The sequence below is a fragment of the Bos grunniens genome, chromosome 14 (genome assembly GCF_055505025.1).
Source record: "Bos grunniens cultivar Pamir isolate PY7600 chromosome 14, Bosgru_T2T1.0, whole genome shotgun sequence".
In the NCBI taxonomy this organism is placed as follows: Eukaryota; Metazoa; Chordata; class Mammalia; order Artiodactyla; family Bovidae; genus Bos; species Bos grunniens.
The window spans coordinates 22255483-22270569 of NC_141178.1; the positions used below are offsets into that span (position 1 = coordinate 22255483).

General features: G+C 36.2%; 1 protein-coding gene across 2 annotated transcripts in view; it reads right to left on the reverse strand.

Moving 5' to 3' along the window:
* LRP12 (LDL receptor related protein 12) overlaps nucleotides 1-15087 on the reverse strand; it is a 90293-nt gene that overhangs the window by 41946 nt on the left and 33260 nt on the right. Inside the window, exon 2 of one of the 2 annotated variants that reach the window (XM_086335341.1) lies at nucleotides 8863-8919. The exons of the other annotated variant lie outside the window; for it this stretch is intronic. Within the exon in view, the coding sequence (XP_086191467.1) occupies nucleotides 8863-8919 (57 nt within the window). The remainder of the gene's footprint in view (nucleotides 1-8862; nucleotides 8920-15087) is intronic. 2 annotated transcript variants of the gene reach the window in all.

Consider the following 15087-nt stretch of genomic DNA (forward strand, 5'->3'; position numbering starts at 1 on the left):
TGTAAATTAGTACAATCCTTTCTGAAAGCAATCTGTCAGAAGGTTTTCAGAATCATTAAATTCTTTATGACCTTTGATAGAGTAATCCCAATTCTAGAAATCTATGCCAAAGAAATAATCTCAGAAATTTAAAAAAGGGCTAAATATATATTAAATTGTTCCTTGCAACATAATCCAGACTAGGGAGAACCCATTGGGGAAAAGCCCAATGGTATGTTTAAGAACATTACAATATAGCCAGAGGATGGAAACTTTACTATATAGGTATTAAAATAATAACTATGAAAAAAATGTATTCTATACAATGTTAAATAGAAAAGGCAGGACACACAGTTACTTATAATCCAAATGCAAATACAATTATTTTTAAGGGTATACACAGAGTACAAATGAAATAAATTATAATATTATTAGTTACTAGGAATACAAGGTTAGTGGGTGATTTTTGTAATCTTTCTGCTCTTTTTCCAATTTTTATAAATATTTAATGTAATTTATATAATGTATTAACAGAATTTAAGAAAACAAAAAAATGATTTGGAAGTAATTAAGAGCAATGAGGACATAATCAAATTACATCTAGAAATATTCTTTTTTAAAAAAATTGAAGTACAGTTGATTTACGATGTTAAGTTTCAGGTGTCCAGCAAAATGATTCAGTTATATATGTATATATGTGTGTGTGTATATATATATATATACATATATATATATATTCTTTTCTAGATTCTTTTCCATTATAGGTGAGTGCACCTAGAATTATTCTGATTCAAATACATATAGATTATATAGTAAAATTCAAAATAGATACATATTAAAAATCAAATATAGTTAATATGTATAAGTCAATCTGATCTAAAAAATGTTTCATTCTATGCAGGAGATGAACAATAAATTAGCCATTTTACAAACTTAGACATTCAAAAGAGAACAGGAGGCATTTAACTTAGGCATTTTAAAAAAAGAATATTAAAATAGCCTTCCTACTTTCTTATATACAATTAAATTACTTACAATTTCTATGATAAAATTTCATGATTTATGTATGAAATCATGTAAAAAATTCTAAAGAAAGCAAGCATACAAAAAGTAACACTTTATCCAATCATTCTTTTCCATTACACAACCATTAGATATATACTTTTTGCTAACTCCCATTTTCTTGTGACATTTCCTATAGCATAAGAACCAGCAAAAGGATAAAAACATTTCTCTTAGCAAAGATTTGAGGAAAAGGAAGATGAAAATGACCAGAATGCTAGAAATAGAAATAAATTATCTGAGGCCTAAGAACCCAAGCTATATTATTAATCATAAATTACTAATTTCCATAAAAATTCATATGAATAAACAAAACTAAGTACTTAGTATTACTCGCAACTAAGTAAAGAAAAATATTAAATCATTTACCTCTCACCAGACATTGTAACTAGGTTTTTTATAAATTCATGATCAACCTTAACGTGGTCATTATTTACCACAGGATTTACTACATTAAGAACATACTACAGGTGCACTTATCACATGTCTATCTTCTCAATTCTATGGTAAGTTGAGACAGGAATATTTTTAAAATTAATTTTATTAGAGTATAGTTGTTGTACAGTGTTGTGTTAGTTTCTGCTATATAGCAAAGTGAATCAGCTATACATAAATATATAGCTGATATATACATGTATCTCCCCTCTTTTTTGGATTTCCTTCCTATTTACCACAGAGCATTGAGTAGAGTTCCATGTGCTATACAGTAGGTTCTCATTAGTTATCTGATTTATACATATTTAGTGTATATGTCAATCCCATTTTCCTAATTTACCCTACCCCTCCTTTCCTGTCCATATGTCCGTATGTATCCATATATCCATTCTCTACTTCTGCATCTCTATTTCTGCTTTACAAATAAGTTCACCTGCATTGTTTTTGTATATTCCACATATAAATAGTATTATATGATAATTGTTGTTCCTGTTCTGATTTACTTCACTCTATATGACAGTCTCTAGGTCTCTCCACATCTCTGTAAATTGCATCATTTCATTCCTTTTATGGCTGGGTAATATTCAGTAGTATATATGTGCCACATCTTTATACATTCTTCTGTGGATGGACGTTTAGGTGGTTTCCATGTCTTGGCTGTTGTAAACAGTGCTGCAGTGAACACTAAGGTGCATGTATCTTTTGGAATTATGGTTTTCTCCAGGTATATGCCTAGGAGTGGGATTGCTGGGTCACATGGTAGTTCTACTTTTTAGTTTAAGGACCCTCCATACTTCTCTCCATAGTGGCTGTATCAATTTACATTCCCACCAACAGTGAAAGAGGGTTCCCTTTCCTCTACACCATCTCCAGCATTTACTGTTTGTGAATTTTTTGATGGTGGTCATTCTAAATGGTGTGAGGTGATACCTCACTGTAGTTTTGATTTACATTTCTCTAATAATTGGTGATGCTGAACACCTTTTCATGTGTTTGTTGGCCATCTATCTGTATGTCTTCTTTGAAGAAGTATCTATTTAGGTCTTCTCATTTTTGATTGGGTTGTTTTTTTGATATCAAGCTGCATGAGCTGTTAGATTAATCCTTTGTTGCTTCATCTGCAAATATTTTCTCCAGTTCTGAGGGTTGTCTTTTCATTTTGTTTATGGTTTATCTTGCTGTGCAAAGGCTTCTAAGTTTCATTAAATCCGAATTGTTTCTCTGTTTTATTACTCTAGGAGGTGGGTCAAAAAAGATCTTGCTGTGATTTATCTCATAGCGTGTTCTGCCTATGTTTTCTTCTAAGAATTTTTTAGTTATCTAGCCTTACATATAGATATTTAATCCATTTTGAACTTATTTTTGTGCATGGTGTTAGGGAATGTTCTAATTGCATTCTTTTACATGTACCTGTCCAGTTTCCCAGCACCACTTATTGAAGAGACTGTCTTTTCTCCATTGCATATTCTTGCCTCCTTTGTCACAGATTAGGTGACCACAGATGCGTGGGTTATTTCTGAGCTTTCTATCTTGTTCCATTCATCTATATTTCTGTCTTTGTGCTAGGATCATGCAGCCTTGATTACTGTAGCTTTGTAGTATAGCGTAACATCAGGGAGCCTGATTGCTCCAGCTCTGCTTTACTTTCTCAAGACTGCTTCGGCCGGGCTTCCCTGATGGTCCAGTGGTTAAGAATCCACCTTGCAATGAAACGAATACCACCAGTTTGGTCCCTGATCCAGGAAGATCCCACATGCTGCTGTGCAACTGAGCCCATCTGCCACAACTACTGAACCTGTGTGCCTAGAGCCTGCGCTCCACAACAAGCAAGGCCACCACAGTGAGAAGCCCAAGCACTGCCGCAAACAGTTCCCGCTGGAAGCAACTAGAGAAGTCCGAGTGCAGCAACAAGGACCCACCACAGCCAAAATATAAAATAAATCTTTTTTAAAAAAAGGACTGCATTGGCTATTTGAGGTCTTTTGTGTTTCTATACAAATTATAAAATTTTTGGTCCTAATTCTGTGAAAAACGTCCTTGGTGATTTGACAGGTGATCTGACAGACAGGTACACTGAATCTGCAGATTGCTTTGGGTGGTAGAGTCAATTTCACAATCCAATTCTTCCAATCCAAGAACATGGTATTTTTCTCCATCTGCTTGTGTCATCTTTGATTTCTTTCATGAATAACTTAGTCTTTTGAAAGTGAAAGTTGTTCAGTCATGTCCAACTCTTTGAAGATAGCTCTTTTGCCTCCTTAGGTAGGTTTACTCCTAGGTATTTTATTCTTTTTTTGTTGTTGCATGGTAAATGGTATAGTTTCCTTAATTTCTCTTTCCAATCTTTCATTGTTAGTGTATAAGAATGTAAGAGATTTCTGAGTATTAATTTTGTATCCTACAACTTTACCAAATTCATTGATGAGCTCTGCTGCTGCTGCTAAGTCGCTTCAGTCGTGTCCGACTCTGTGCGACCCCATAGACGGCAGCCCACCAGGCTCCCCCATCCCTGGGATTCTCCAGGCAAGAACACTGGAGTGGGGTGCCATTTCCTTCTCCAATGCATGAAAGTGAAAAGTGAAAGAGAAGTCACTCAGTCTTCTATTGGCATCTTTAGGACTTTTTATGTATAGTATCAGGCCATCTGCAAAAAGTGAGAGTTTTACTTCTTCTTTTCCAAACTGGATTCCTTTTATTTTTCTTCTCTGATTGCGGTTGCTACAAATTCCACAACTATGTTGAATCAAAGTAGTGAGACTGGATATACTTGTCTTGTTCCTGATCTTAGAGGAAATGCTTTCACCACTGAGAATGTCTGCTGTGGTTTTGTCATATATGCCCTTTATTATACTGAAATAGGTTCCCTATATGCTCACTTTCTGGAGAGTTTTTTTTTTTTTATCATAAATGGATGATGAATTTTGTCAAAAGCTTTTTCTGCATCTACTGAGAAGAATATATGTTTTTTATTCAATTTGTTAATATGGTGTATCACATTGATTCGTTTGCAGACACTGAATAATCCTTGTACTCCTGGGATAAATCCCACTTGATCATTATTATGATCCTTTTAACATGTTGTTAGGTTTGGTTTGCTAGTATTTTGTTAAGGATTTTTGCATCTATGTTTATCAGTGATATTGCCCTGTAATTTTCTTTTTTTGTGGTATCTTTGTCTGGTTTTGGTATCAGAGTGATGGTGGCCTCGTACAATGAGGTTGGGAGTATTTATCCCTCTGCAATTTTTTGGAATTGTTTGAGAAGGATAGGTGTTAGCTCGTCTCTAAATGTTTGACAGAATTCACCTATAAAGCCATCTGGTTCTGAACTTTTGTTTCCTGGAAGATTTTTAATCACAGTTTCAATTCCATTACTTGTGACTGCTTATGCCTATGTGTGTGCTCTGTTATGTAGAGCCTTTGTGACCCCATGGACTGTAGCCCACAGGGCTCTTCTGTCCATGGGATTTTTCAGGCAAGAATACAGGACCAGGTTGCCATTTTCTCCTCCAGGGGATCTTCCTGACCCAGGGATCGAATCCGGGTCTCTTATGTCTCTTGAATTGGCAGGCGGATTCTTTACCATTATCATCACCCGGGAAGCCCCTACTTGTGATTCGTCTGTCCAGATTTTCCCATCGCTTCATGTTGTCTCTGCATAGCCAACAGCAGTCCTCTCCCTAGAGTCACTTTCCTAACCCCATGTTTTAGCATTCGGCCCCACCAGCATTGGCAGCTTCTGCTCTCATGCTGGGGTGCCCAGGGTAGATTCTGGAGGAGGCTTTGGCATGGACGGGCCACATGGGCCTCAAGTGTGGTCAAAGGAGACTTTGGTGGTGGCAGTGCTCAGGATCCTGGAACCTGCAAGAGTGGGCAGAGGAGGCCTTGGCTTGAGCAGCAGATGAGCCTGCTCAGTTGGGAAGGAATATTTTTATTTACTCCCATCCTTCTTGGCACAAGGTACATATCAGGTGTTTAATACAAGCTGAATGAATTTAATTCATTACAGTTAGGGTGACTGTACATTCCAAATTGTCTAGGATAGTTCTGGTTTGCTTGTGGTATCAGCATATTGAAAACAGTGTACCCTTTTGCTTTCAAAGTGTCCTGATCTGGGTAATAAATTACCTGAAAATACTAGAGCACATTAAGTTAAAATTCTTAAAAAATGTCATTAAAATTTCCAGAAAGTAAAGAATGAATGAGCTAAGGTGCTAAGCACTGTCAAATAAAGCAGCAGAGGTGAAAAGAGCAGGTGAAGAGCAGAAGCAGGCAGCTCCACAGAACACTGAGCCACCTCATCACTTTTGCTGCTTGCTGGTCCCAAGAAAGAGCAAGTCCTACATTTAGAGATTCTTCCAAAAGCTAATTTCCCATTTATAAGAGCAATAAAAGGGCTCTCATTTCAACTAGGTATACAAGGAATTCAGAAGGCTTATACTATACCAAGCATTACACCTTCTATAGCTCCATACTGACTAAAGAAAAACTGCAATGAATCTGTACATCCAAAATCACGTTTTAAGAGAGCATCCATTTATGTTTTTAATGATGTGATTGGGATACACTTCATCTTAATCTTCTCTTTCCACAAAAGAAAGACTTTATAAGACAAACTTTCAGGAAAAACAATAAGCCATTAATAAGGTTTCACTGGACTCTGAAATTAATTTATTGATATATAAATACATTTAATTCAAACACTCATTTTGTTACAGACTGAACTGTGTCACCCCTAAGACTCCTATGTTAAAGCCTGAACTGCCAGTACCTCAGAATGTGGCTGAATTTTGAGACAAGATCTTTAAAGAGGCAACTAAATTAAAATGAAGTCTCATGGGTGGGCCCTATCTAATGTGATGGGTGTCCCAATAAGGAGAGATCAGGACACAGATACACAGAGTGAGGACCATGAGAAGATACAGATAGAAGACAGCCATCTACAAACCAAAGAAAGGGGCCTCAGAAGAAACCAACTCTGCTAACACCTTAATTTTAGATTTTTAGAGAAAATAAACCTATGTTATAAATCCACATAACTCAGCCAACCAATATTTTCAAATATCTACTTCATATTACAAAATCATGCATGGTGGGAAAAAACCCCTTTAAAGGGAAAGAATGGTCACTGGATTTTTGTAAAACAGGGAACAAAAGTTCACTGATGCGGTTTCAGATCCCATTTGCAACTAACCTTTAAGAAACCACCACTTGTTGAGTTCTGGCATTATATCAAAGAAGAATCTTCACAATTATCCGAAAAAAGTTATGGAAATACTCCTCTCTTTTCAAATTACACATTGCTGTACTGCTGAATTGTCTTCATATTGTCAAACAAAGCAACACGTTACAAAAGGCTGAGTGCACAGATGTCAGAATCCAGGTACTCCTTTATAAGCCAATCTTTAAAAAGTTTGCAAAACTGTAAAGCAATACCATTCTTCTTACTGATGTTCTTGTTTTGGAAAATGCATTTTTAGTAAAATTATGTTATTGATGTAAAGATGCCATGGATTTACTACTTTCATATGCAAGTAAATGAAGAAGTTTTTAAACAATTTCTCAGTTTTAATTTCCAATACAGTAAATATCAGTAGCTATAGCCTATATAAACATAAGTCCTTGTTATGGGATGAATTGCATCCTTTCCAAACTCATTTGCTGAAGTCCTAACCCTCAAATGTGACTGTATTTGGAAGCCAGGTTGTAACTCATAAGGATGGGACCCTAATCCCATAGGACTAGGGTCCTTATAAAGAAGAGGGAGACACCAGAGTACCTCACTTTCTCCGAGAGCACACACAGGAAATGTCATGTGAGGACACAGTGAGAAGGCACCACCGGCAAGTCAGGAAGAAAGGTCTTATCAGAAAACTATACCACCAGCCCCTGACCTTGGACTTCTAGCCTCTAGACTGTGAGAAACTAAGTATCTATTATTTAAGCCACTCAGCCTATCGTATTTTGTTATGGTAGCTGCCTGAGTAGACTAATACATACAATCCCTGATATTGTTAAAAGTTTACAAGGGGTCCTGAGACCAAAAAATTTGAAAATCACTGAATTAGATAATAATCATTTGGCTGTGTAAATTAAACATTTGTAAACAATTTCTTACTTCATAGTGACAACTTGGAAAAGTCATCACAATTCTCAGTAGATATCCAAAGTAGAAAAAGGGAGAAAATTAAGGTCAACCCTAAATAAACCTTTTTTAACTTGATATACACAACTGTATAATATCTGAAAGCATATGAAAATGGGGAAACACACTGTAAAATAATTAACATAGGCTGCAAAGGCACCTATTTTTCACTTTCAGGAAACCAGACCTGTCAATCTGTTTGGCCTGGCACAGGCTAACTCCTTGACTACTTGTTAAGTCTATTAACTTTTTAAATATAAAATCAGATCTAAAACAAAAGAGGAAACCTTCAGTTTTGCTTAATGAGAAACAAAAACCCACAGAATTGTAAGAAAACATGAAGAAATCAAGAAGTACACTGACAAACACACCAAGTGCAATTTTTTTAACTACACAAAACTCATTAAGAATATAGGGAATAATAGTAAACTCTATTTCAGTTTATGTGAAAATCAAAGATTTTGCTCTCCAAGTAACTGTACTTGATAAGGTAAAAATGGTATCAAAGTTGTAGAACTCACCTAAGAATGAAAAAAAAAATTAACTGAATTACAGTTGATTTACAATGCTGTGTTAATTTTAGGTGACAGATTACTTTCTATTAGTTTATTAGAAGATATTGAATATAGTTCTTTGCCCTTATTGTTCATTTGTATATTTAAGAATGAACATTTTAATAGTTATGGGCCCTTAAGTAATTATTAATTAATAAAAGCATTTAAATGAGTGGGGAAAATGCATTTACCTTAGCAAGTTTCTGAATCTCATAGATGCAAAAATGTTGTTGGGGTGCTTCTTAGTAACATATAAATTGTGCATTCAAGTACTACAGTTTCATGTATAGTAGCATTTCATCTAAAACATCAGGCAAAAATGCTAATTTCTAAGGCTCCGATGCTATGAACAGCATTCAAAATTACATTTTAATAAATTTCATTTCATATAACTTTGTATGGAAAGAAAACACAAATTCAACTTGAGCTAACTTTTCTCTTGGTTCAATGTTTGTACAGAAAAATAATTATGCAGTCCGTCTGGAAAAATATAATCAATCCACAGGCATGCAAGTATCAATTTTATCTTGTGAGAATTTCTCCATGTTCCAGTTCTTTCCTTATTACATGCTGCAAAAAGCAGTAATAATTTTTATAGCCAAATATCACTTCATAAGATACCAGGTGGCCTTCAATATTTACCATATAAGTCATGCATGAAATTTAAACATTACAAAAAATGACTTACCAGTTGACACTCCTGAAATATGCACATTTTCAGAATGTTCTGCAAGAGCACCATTTCCTAAAATTAAACATAATGAATAAACTAATTTCCAAGATAAAATTTAAAAAAATTTTTCAGATTCTCCCTCTAACAGAAAAACAGGTACTTAGAGCTACTTATAATATTCAGAAACTAAATTAAAGTCTCATAATAATCTTCAAAACAATACTATAAAGCCCCAAATCATAATCTTAGTAAGAACAACAAAATGTTTTGGAAATCACAACAAGGTAGTGTAATGTAAAGGCCAAATATATAGATGTGATTAATACAAGAAAGAATTTTCTATCAAGTGAACAGTCAAAAGAGAACTTAGTACTATTACTAGAAAAGGGACAATCATAAAGTTTTTAGAACAGCATTTCTCTAAAATCATGCTTAATCAGTTCACAATGTGCTCATTGCTATAGTCATACATGTTGGTACTTAAAAAAAAAAAGGTCTTGCATTGCACTGTCTTCTAAATCTGTCAACATTTTCTTATCAACAACTCTAACTGTCTTTAGGGGCTTCCCCTGTGGCTCAAATGGTAAAGAATCTGCCTGCAATGCAGGAGACCTGGGTTCTATCCCTGGGTTGGGAAGATCCCCTGGACAAGGGAAAGGGTACCCACTCCAATATTCTGGCCTGGAGAATTCCACGGACTGTATAATCCATGGGGTCACAAAGAGTTGGACAAGACTGAGCAACCTTCAATCAATCAATTGTCTTTAGAGTAGAGACATAATATTATCCTAAATTGGTAGCCCCTGATTTTCTATACCTCCTACCACAAAGTGGGCACATGGAAGCATTCAAATAACTGAAATTAGTTACCAAGTGTCAGCTAGAAAAACAGTGTTTAAAAAAGACTCCTTTTAAAGTAGAAACTATTTACTACTTTAAATGAGTAAACAGTGTCCCTCAGGTATTATTCTTAAAAATTTAATTTAGCAGTATTATGAAAGATTTCCATCTACCTCTACTTTTCTTGTACAAGTTGCTCATGTTTAGTTCCAAAGTTTTGTCTTTGTCTATGCATTAGGTCAATTTCCAGCTGATAAAGCATTCTCCCTAATGCAGGGCACATTCAGAAGAAGCTAGGTGGGAGAAACTTCAATGGCAAAAGCAGAATTCTCTTTGCGGGTTCAAAGAATGAAGATAATAGCAAATATTATAATTAATAGTTTATCTTTTAAACCACCACATTTCTGTGGTTGCTTGATTACTGCTTAGCATCCCCCAAGGCACTAAGGGGGATCTTCACGACCCAGATAATCACGATGTTGTGATCACTCACCTAGAGCCAGACATCCTGGAATGTGAAGTCAAGTGGGCCTTAGAAAGCATCACTACGAACAAAGCTAGTGGATGTGATGGAATTCCAGTTGAGTTATTTCAAATCCTGGAAGATGATGCTGTGAAAGTGCTAAACTCAATATGCCAGCAAATTTAGAAAACTCAGCAATGGCCACAGGACTGGAAAAGGTCAGTTTTCATTCCAATCCCAAAGAAAGGCAATGCCAAAGAATGCTTAAACTACTGCACAAGCTATGCTCAAAATTCTCCAAACCAGGCTTCAACAATACGTGAACTGTGAACTTCCAGATATTCAAGCTAGTTTTAGAAAAGGCAGAGGAACCAGAGATCAAATTGCCAACAACCGCTGGATCATCGAAAAAGCAAGATAGTTCCAGAAAAACATCTACTTCGGCTTTACTGACTATGCCAAAGCCTTTGACTATGTGGATCACAACAAACTGTGGACAATTCTGAAAGAGATGGGAATACCAGACCACCTGACCTGCCTCTTGAGAAACCTATATGCAGGTCAGGAAGCAACAGTTCGAACTGGACATGGAACAACAGACTGGCTCCAAATAGGAATAGGAGTACGTCAAGGCTGTATATTATCACCCTGCTTATTTAACTTATATGCAGAGTACATCATGAGAAATGCTGGGCTGGAGGCAGCACAAGCTGGAATCAAGACTGCTGGGAGAAATATCAATAACCTCAGATATGCAGATGACACCACCCTTATGGCAGAAAGTGAAGAAGAACTAAAGAGTCTCTTGATGAACGTGAAAGAGGAAAGTGAAAAAGTTGGCTTAGAACTCAGCATTCAGAAAACCAAGATCATGGCATCTGGTCTGGTCACTTCATGGCAAACAGACGGGGAAACAGTGAGAGACTTTATTTTTTTGGGCTCCAAAATCACGGCAGATGGTGATTGCAGCTATGAAATTAAAAGACGCTTACTCCTTGGAAGGAAAGTTATGACCAACCTAGATAGCATATTCAAAAGCAGAGACATTACTTTGCCAACAAAGGTTCGTCTAGTCAAGGCTATGGTTTTTCCTGTGGTCATGTATGGATGTGAGAGTTGGACTGTGAAGAAGGCTGAGCACCAAAGAATTGATGCTTTTGAACTGTGGTGTTGGAGAAGACTCTTGAGAGTCCCGTGGACTGCAAGGAGATCAAACCAGTCAATTCTAAAGGAAATCAACCCTGAATATTCACTGGAAGGACTGATGCTAAAGGCCCAATACTTTGGCCATTTGATGCAAAGAGCTGACTCAATGGAAAAGACCCTGATGCTGGGAAAGACTGAAGGCAAAAAGAGAAGGGGGAGCAGATAATTAGATGGTTAAATGGCATCACCAACTCAACGGATGTGAGCTTGAGCAAACTCCAGGAGATAGTGAGGACAGAGAAGCCTGTTATGCTACACTCCACGGGGCTGCAAAGAGTGAGACGTGATCTAGCAAATGAACAACAACAGTGCCAGACACACAGCACTGAACAGAAATTCATTTTTATAGCTATGTATAATATATTTTAATTATTACTGAAGAAGAATAGTGATAAAACCTTCTTAGTTCAACTACAGCCTTCAAAATGAAGAGAGATATTATATTTCCCTCCATTAAAAATGATCCAGTGGAAATGGTGGCATAGGTGTGTAAGTTGTATTTAGTACACAAATAAATCGGATCAGTTATTTATATAAGTATTGAACATTAGTACCACAGAAGCCACATTTTTCCCAGCAATATTAAATGATACAGACACAGAAATGAAACTACTAGAAAGCTCCTACATTATTTCTTTAATGTGTACAACTTATGAAAATTGGTAGCATAAACAAAACAGTAAATAAGAAAGAGATTCAATAAACAACTAACTACATTTGCTAAAGGTCAGTATAAATTGCCTAAATCTTTGCTATGTACAAGAAGATCAGCAGTACTGGCATTACAGGGAACTTATTATTAGAAAGGCAGAGTCTCAGGCCCTACCCCAGATTACTGAATGAGAATTTACATTTTAACAAGATCATTCCCCTGCTCCAGTGATTTGAACGCACATTAATATTTGAGAAGTAGGGTTTAAACCTTCTACTTCTAAAGTAGCTACAACTCCAAATTAAAGCTGTGTAATCTATGACCCTAAGATTCAAATACCCTTAAGGTAGAATATTAAATTATCCTCAGGAGAGTTTTAATATTAGATATATTTTATACATTAAATTTTTATTCTAATTCAGTAAACAGAATAAAGACAAGCAGAAGGAAAACAGTAACAATGTAGTATTCAAGACTGTGGGTTCTGGACTAGATTGCCAGGATTCTAACACCAGCTCCAATACTTACTTGCTGTGCAATTTAGGGCAAGTTACGTAACCTCTTTGTGTCTTAATTTCATCTTTAAAACAGAGCGGATAATACCTATCTTACAGGGTTTAGGAGAATTCTTTTAGTAGAAAAAAAGAGAATTTAATCTATACCCCCATTAGCATGTAAATGAACAAATTAAAAACAGCCTTACAATAAAATATTCAATAAACCAAATTAACTCTGTATGTGGTGGTGGTTTAGTCGCTAAGTCATGTCCAACTCTTGCGACTCCATGGACAGTAGCCTGCCAGGCTCCTCTGTCCATGGGATTCTCCAGGCAAGAATATTGAAGCGGGTTGCCATTTCCTTCTCCAGGGGATCTTCCAAACCAGAAATCAAACCTGGGTCTCCTGCATTGCAGGCAGATTCTTTACCAACTGAGCTACAACGGAAGCCTAATTCTACAGGTACTCTCATGAAACGATACACCCACTAAGTTAAATATGCTTCAGAATAACATTAGAATATGATCTAATTTTAATTTTTATATAGTTAATGCATATGTTTATATAAGCATAAGATACATGAATGCACGTATGTGTATATATATATACACACATACATATATATGTGTGTGTGTCTAAGGGTATACACAAACTGAAATTAAAGAGGAAGACCTGCTTTGTATACTTCAGCATTGACCGAATTTACTACAACAGGCACAGATTCCTTTTAAAAAAACTTATTAATATTATCAAAAAAATAGAAGAGAATACATATAGTTCATTTCCCATCATTCTAAATAAACAAATCTTATAAATATTGTATGAAATATTATAATTTCAGAAGTATTATTGATTTTCAAAACCAACATAACAATACTTTTAAGTCATAAAACATGATACTACCAACTTCCCATAAATTTACTCTAATTTAAAAATAATCCTATTTAAAAGCTAAAAAAAGATTATAATTTCTGGTAACATCAAATAACTAGCCCTTTTTTGAGGATTACATTATACTAGATATTTCCTACTCTAAGTATCACATGAAATAAGTGGGCTGCTTAATTGAGGTATACTTGCCATTTTTACAAAAATGCCACTTACAAAACACACGTTATAAGCTGAGAGCACTGCCCCAAATTGCTTTGTTAGTACAAAGTTCATTATATTTCCCCTAATGCCCAGCCCCCAATACCCAAGACAAGAAAACCCCATACATTTGAGGTCGTACACACACTACCTCCTCATTGCAACTACAGTGCGACCATGCAAGATATTCTCACATAAGTCACCCTTTAAAGTTGCTATATACTGCAATAATACACAGTCTGGTAAACCATTACTTCTATAGCCATACATTGTATGCGTATGTGTGCACATGCTCTGTCATGTCCAACTCTGTGCGATCCCATGGACTGTAGCCCGCCAGGCTCCTCTGTCCATGGAATTTTCCAGAGAATACTGGAGTGGGTTGCCATTTCCTCCTCCAGGGGCTATTCCTGACCCACCGATTGAACTGGTGTCTCTTGCACCTCCTGCATTGGCAGGTGGATTCTTTATTACTGGGCCACCTAGCAACTGACTAATTATTAGTTAGTGGACCAGCTAATTAGCTAGAACTTCTAGAAAACAAGAAAAAGTTTTATCATCACTTAAGGAAATAATTTTTAAGACTTAATTTTTTTTCATTCCTATGTGAACCGTGAACTTCCTGATATTCAAGCTGGTTTTAGAAAAGGCAGAGGAACCAGACATCAAATTGCCAACATCCGCTGGATCATGGAAAAAGCAAGAGAGTTCCAGAAAGGCATCTATTTCTGCTTTATTGACTATGCCAAAGCCTTTGACTGTGTGGATCACAATAAACTGTGGAAAATTCTGAAAGAGATGGGAATACCAGACCACCCGATCTGCCTCTTGAGAAATTTGTATGCAGGTCAGGAAGCAACAGTTAGAACTGGCCATGAAACAACAGACTGGTTCCAAATAGGAAAAGGAGTTCGTCAAGGCTGTATATTGTCACCCTGCTTATTTAACTTATATGCAGAGTACATCATGAGAAACGCTGGACTGGAAGAAACACAAGCTGGAATCAAGATTGCTGGGAGAAATATCAATAACCTCAGATATGTAGATGACATCACCCTTATGGCAGAAAGTGAAGAGGAACTAAAAAGCCTTTCACTTTCACTTTGATGAAAGTGAAAGTGGAGAGTGAAAAAGTTGGCTTAAAGCTCAACATTTAGAAAACGAAGATCATGGCATCCGGTCCCATCACTTCATGGGAAATAGATGGGGAAACAGTGGAAACAGTGTCAGACTTTATTTTTCTGGGCTCCAAAATCACTACAGATGGTGACCGCAGCCATGAAATTAAAAGACGCTTACTCCTTGGAAAGAAAGTTATGACCAACCTAGATAGCATATTCAAAAGCAGAGACATTACTTTGCCAACAAAGGTTCGTCTAGTCAAGGCTGTGGTTTTTCCTGTGGTCATGTATGGATGTGAGAGGTGGACTGTGAAGAAGGCTGAGCGCCGAAGAATTGATGCTTTTGAACTGTGGTGTTGGAGAAGACTCTTG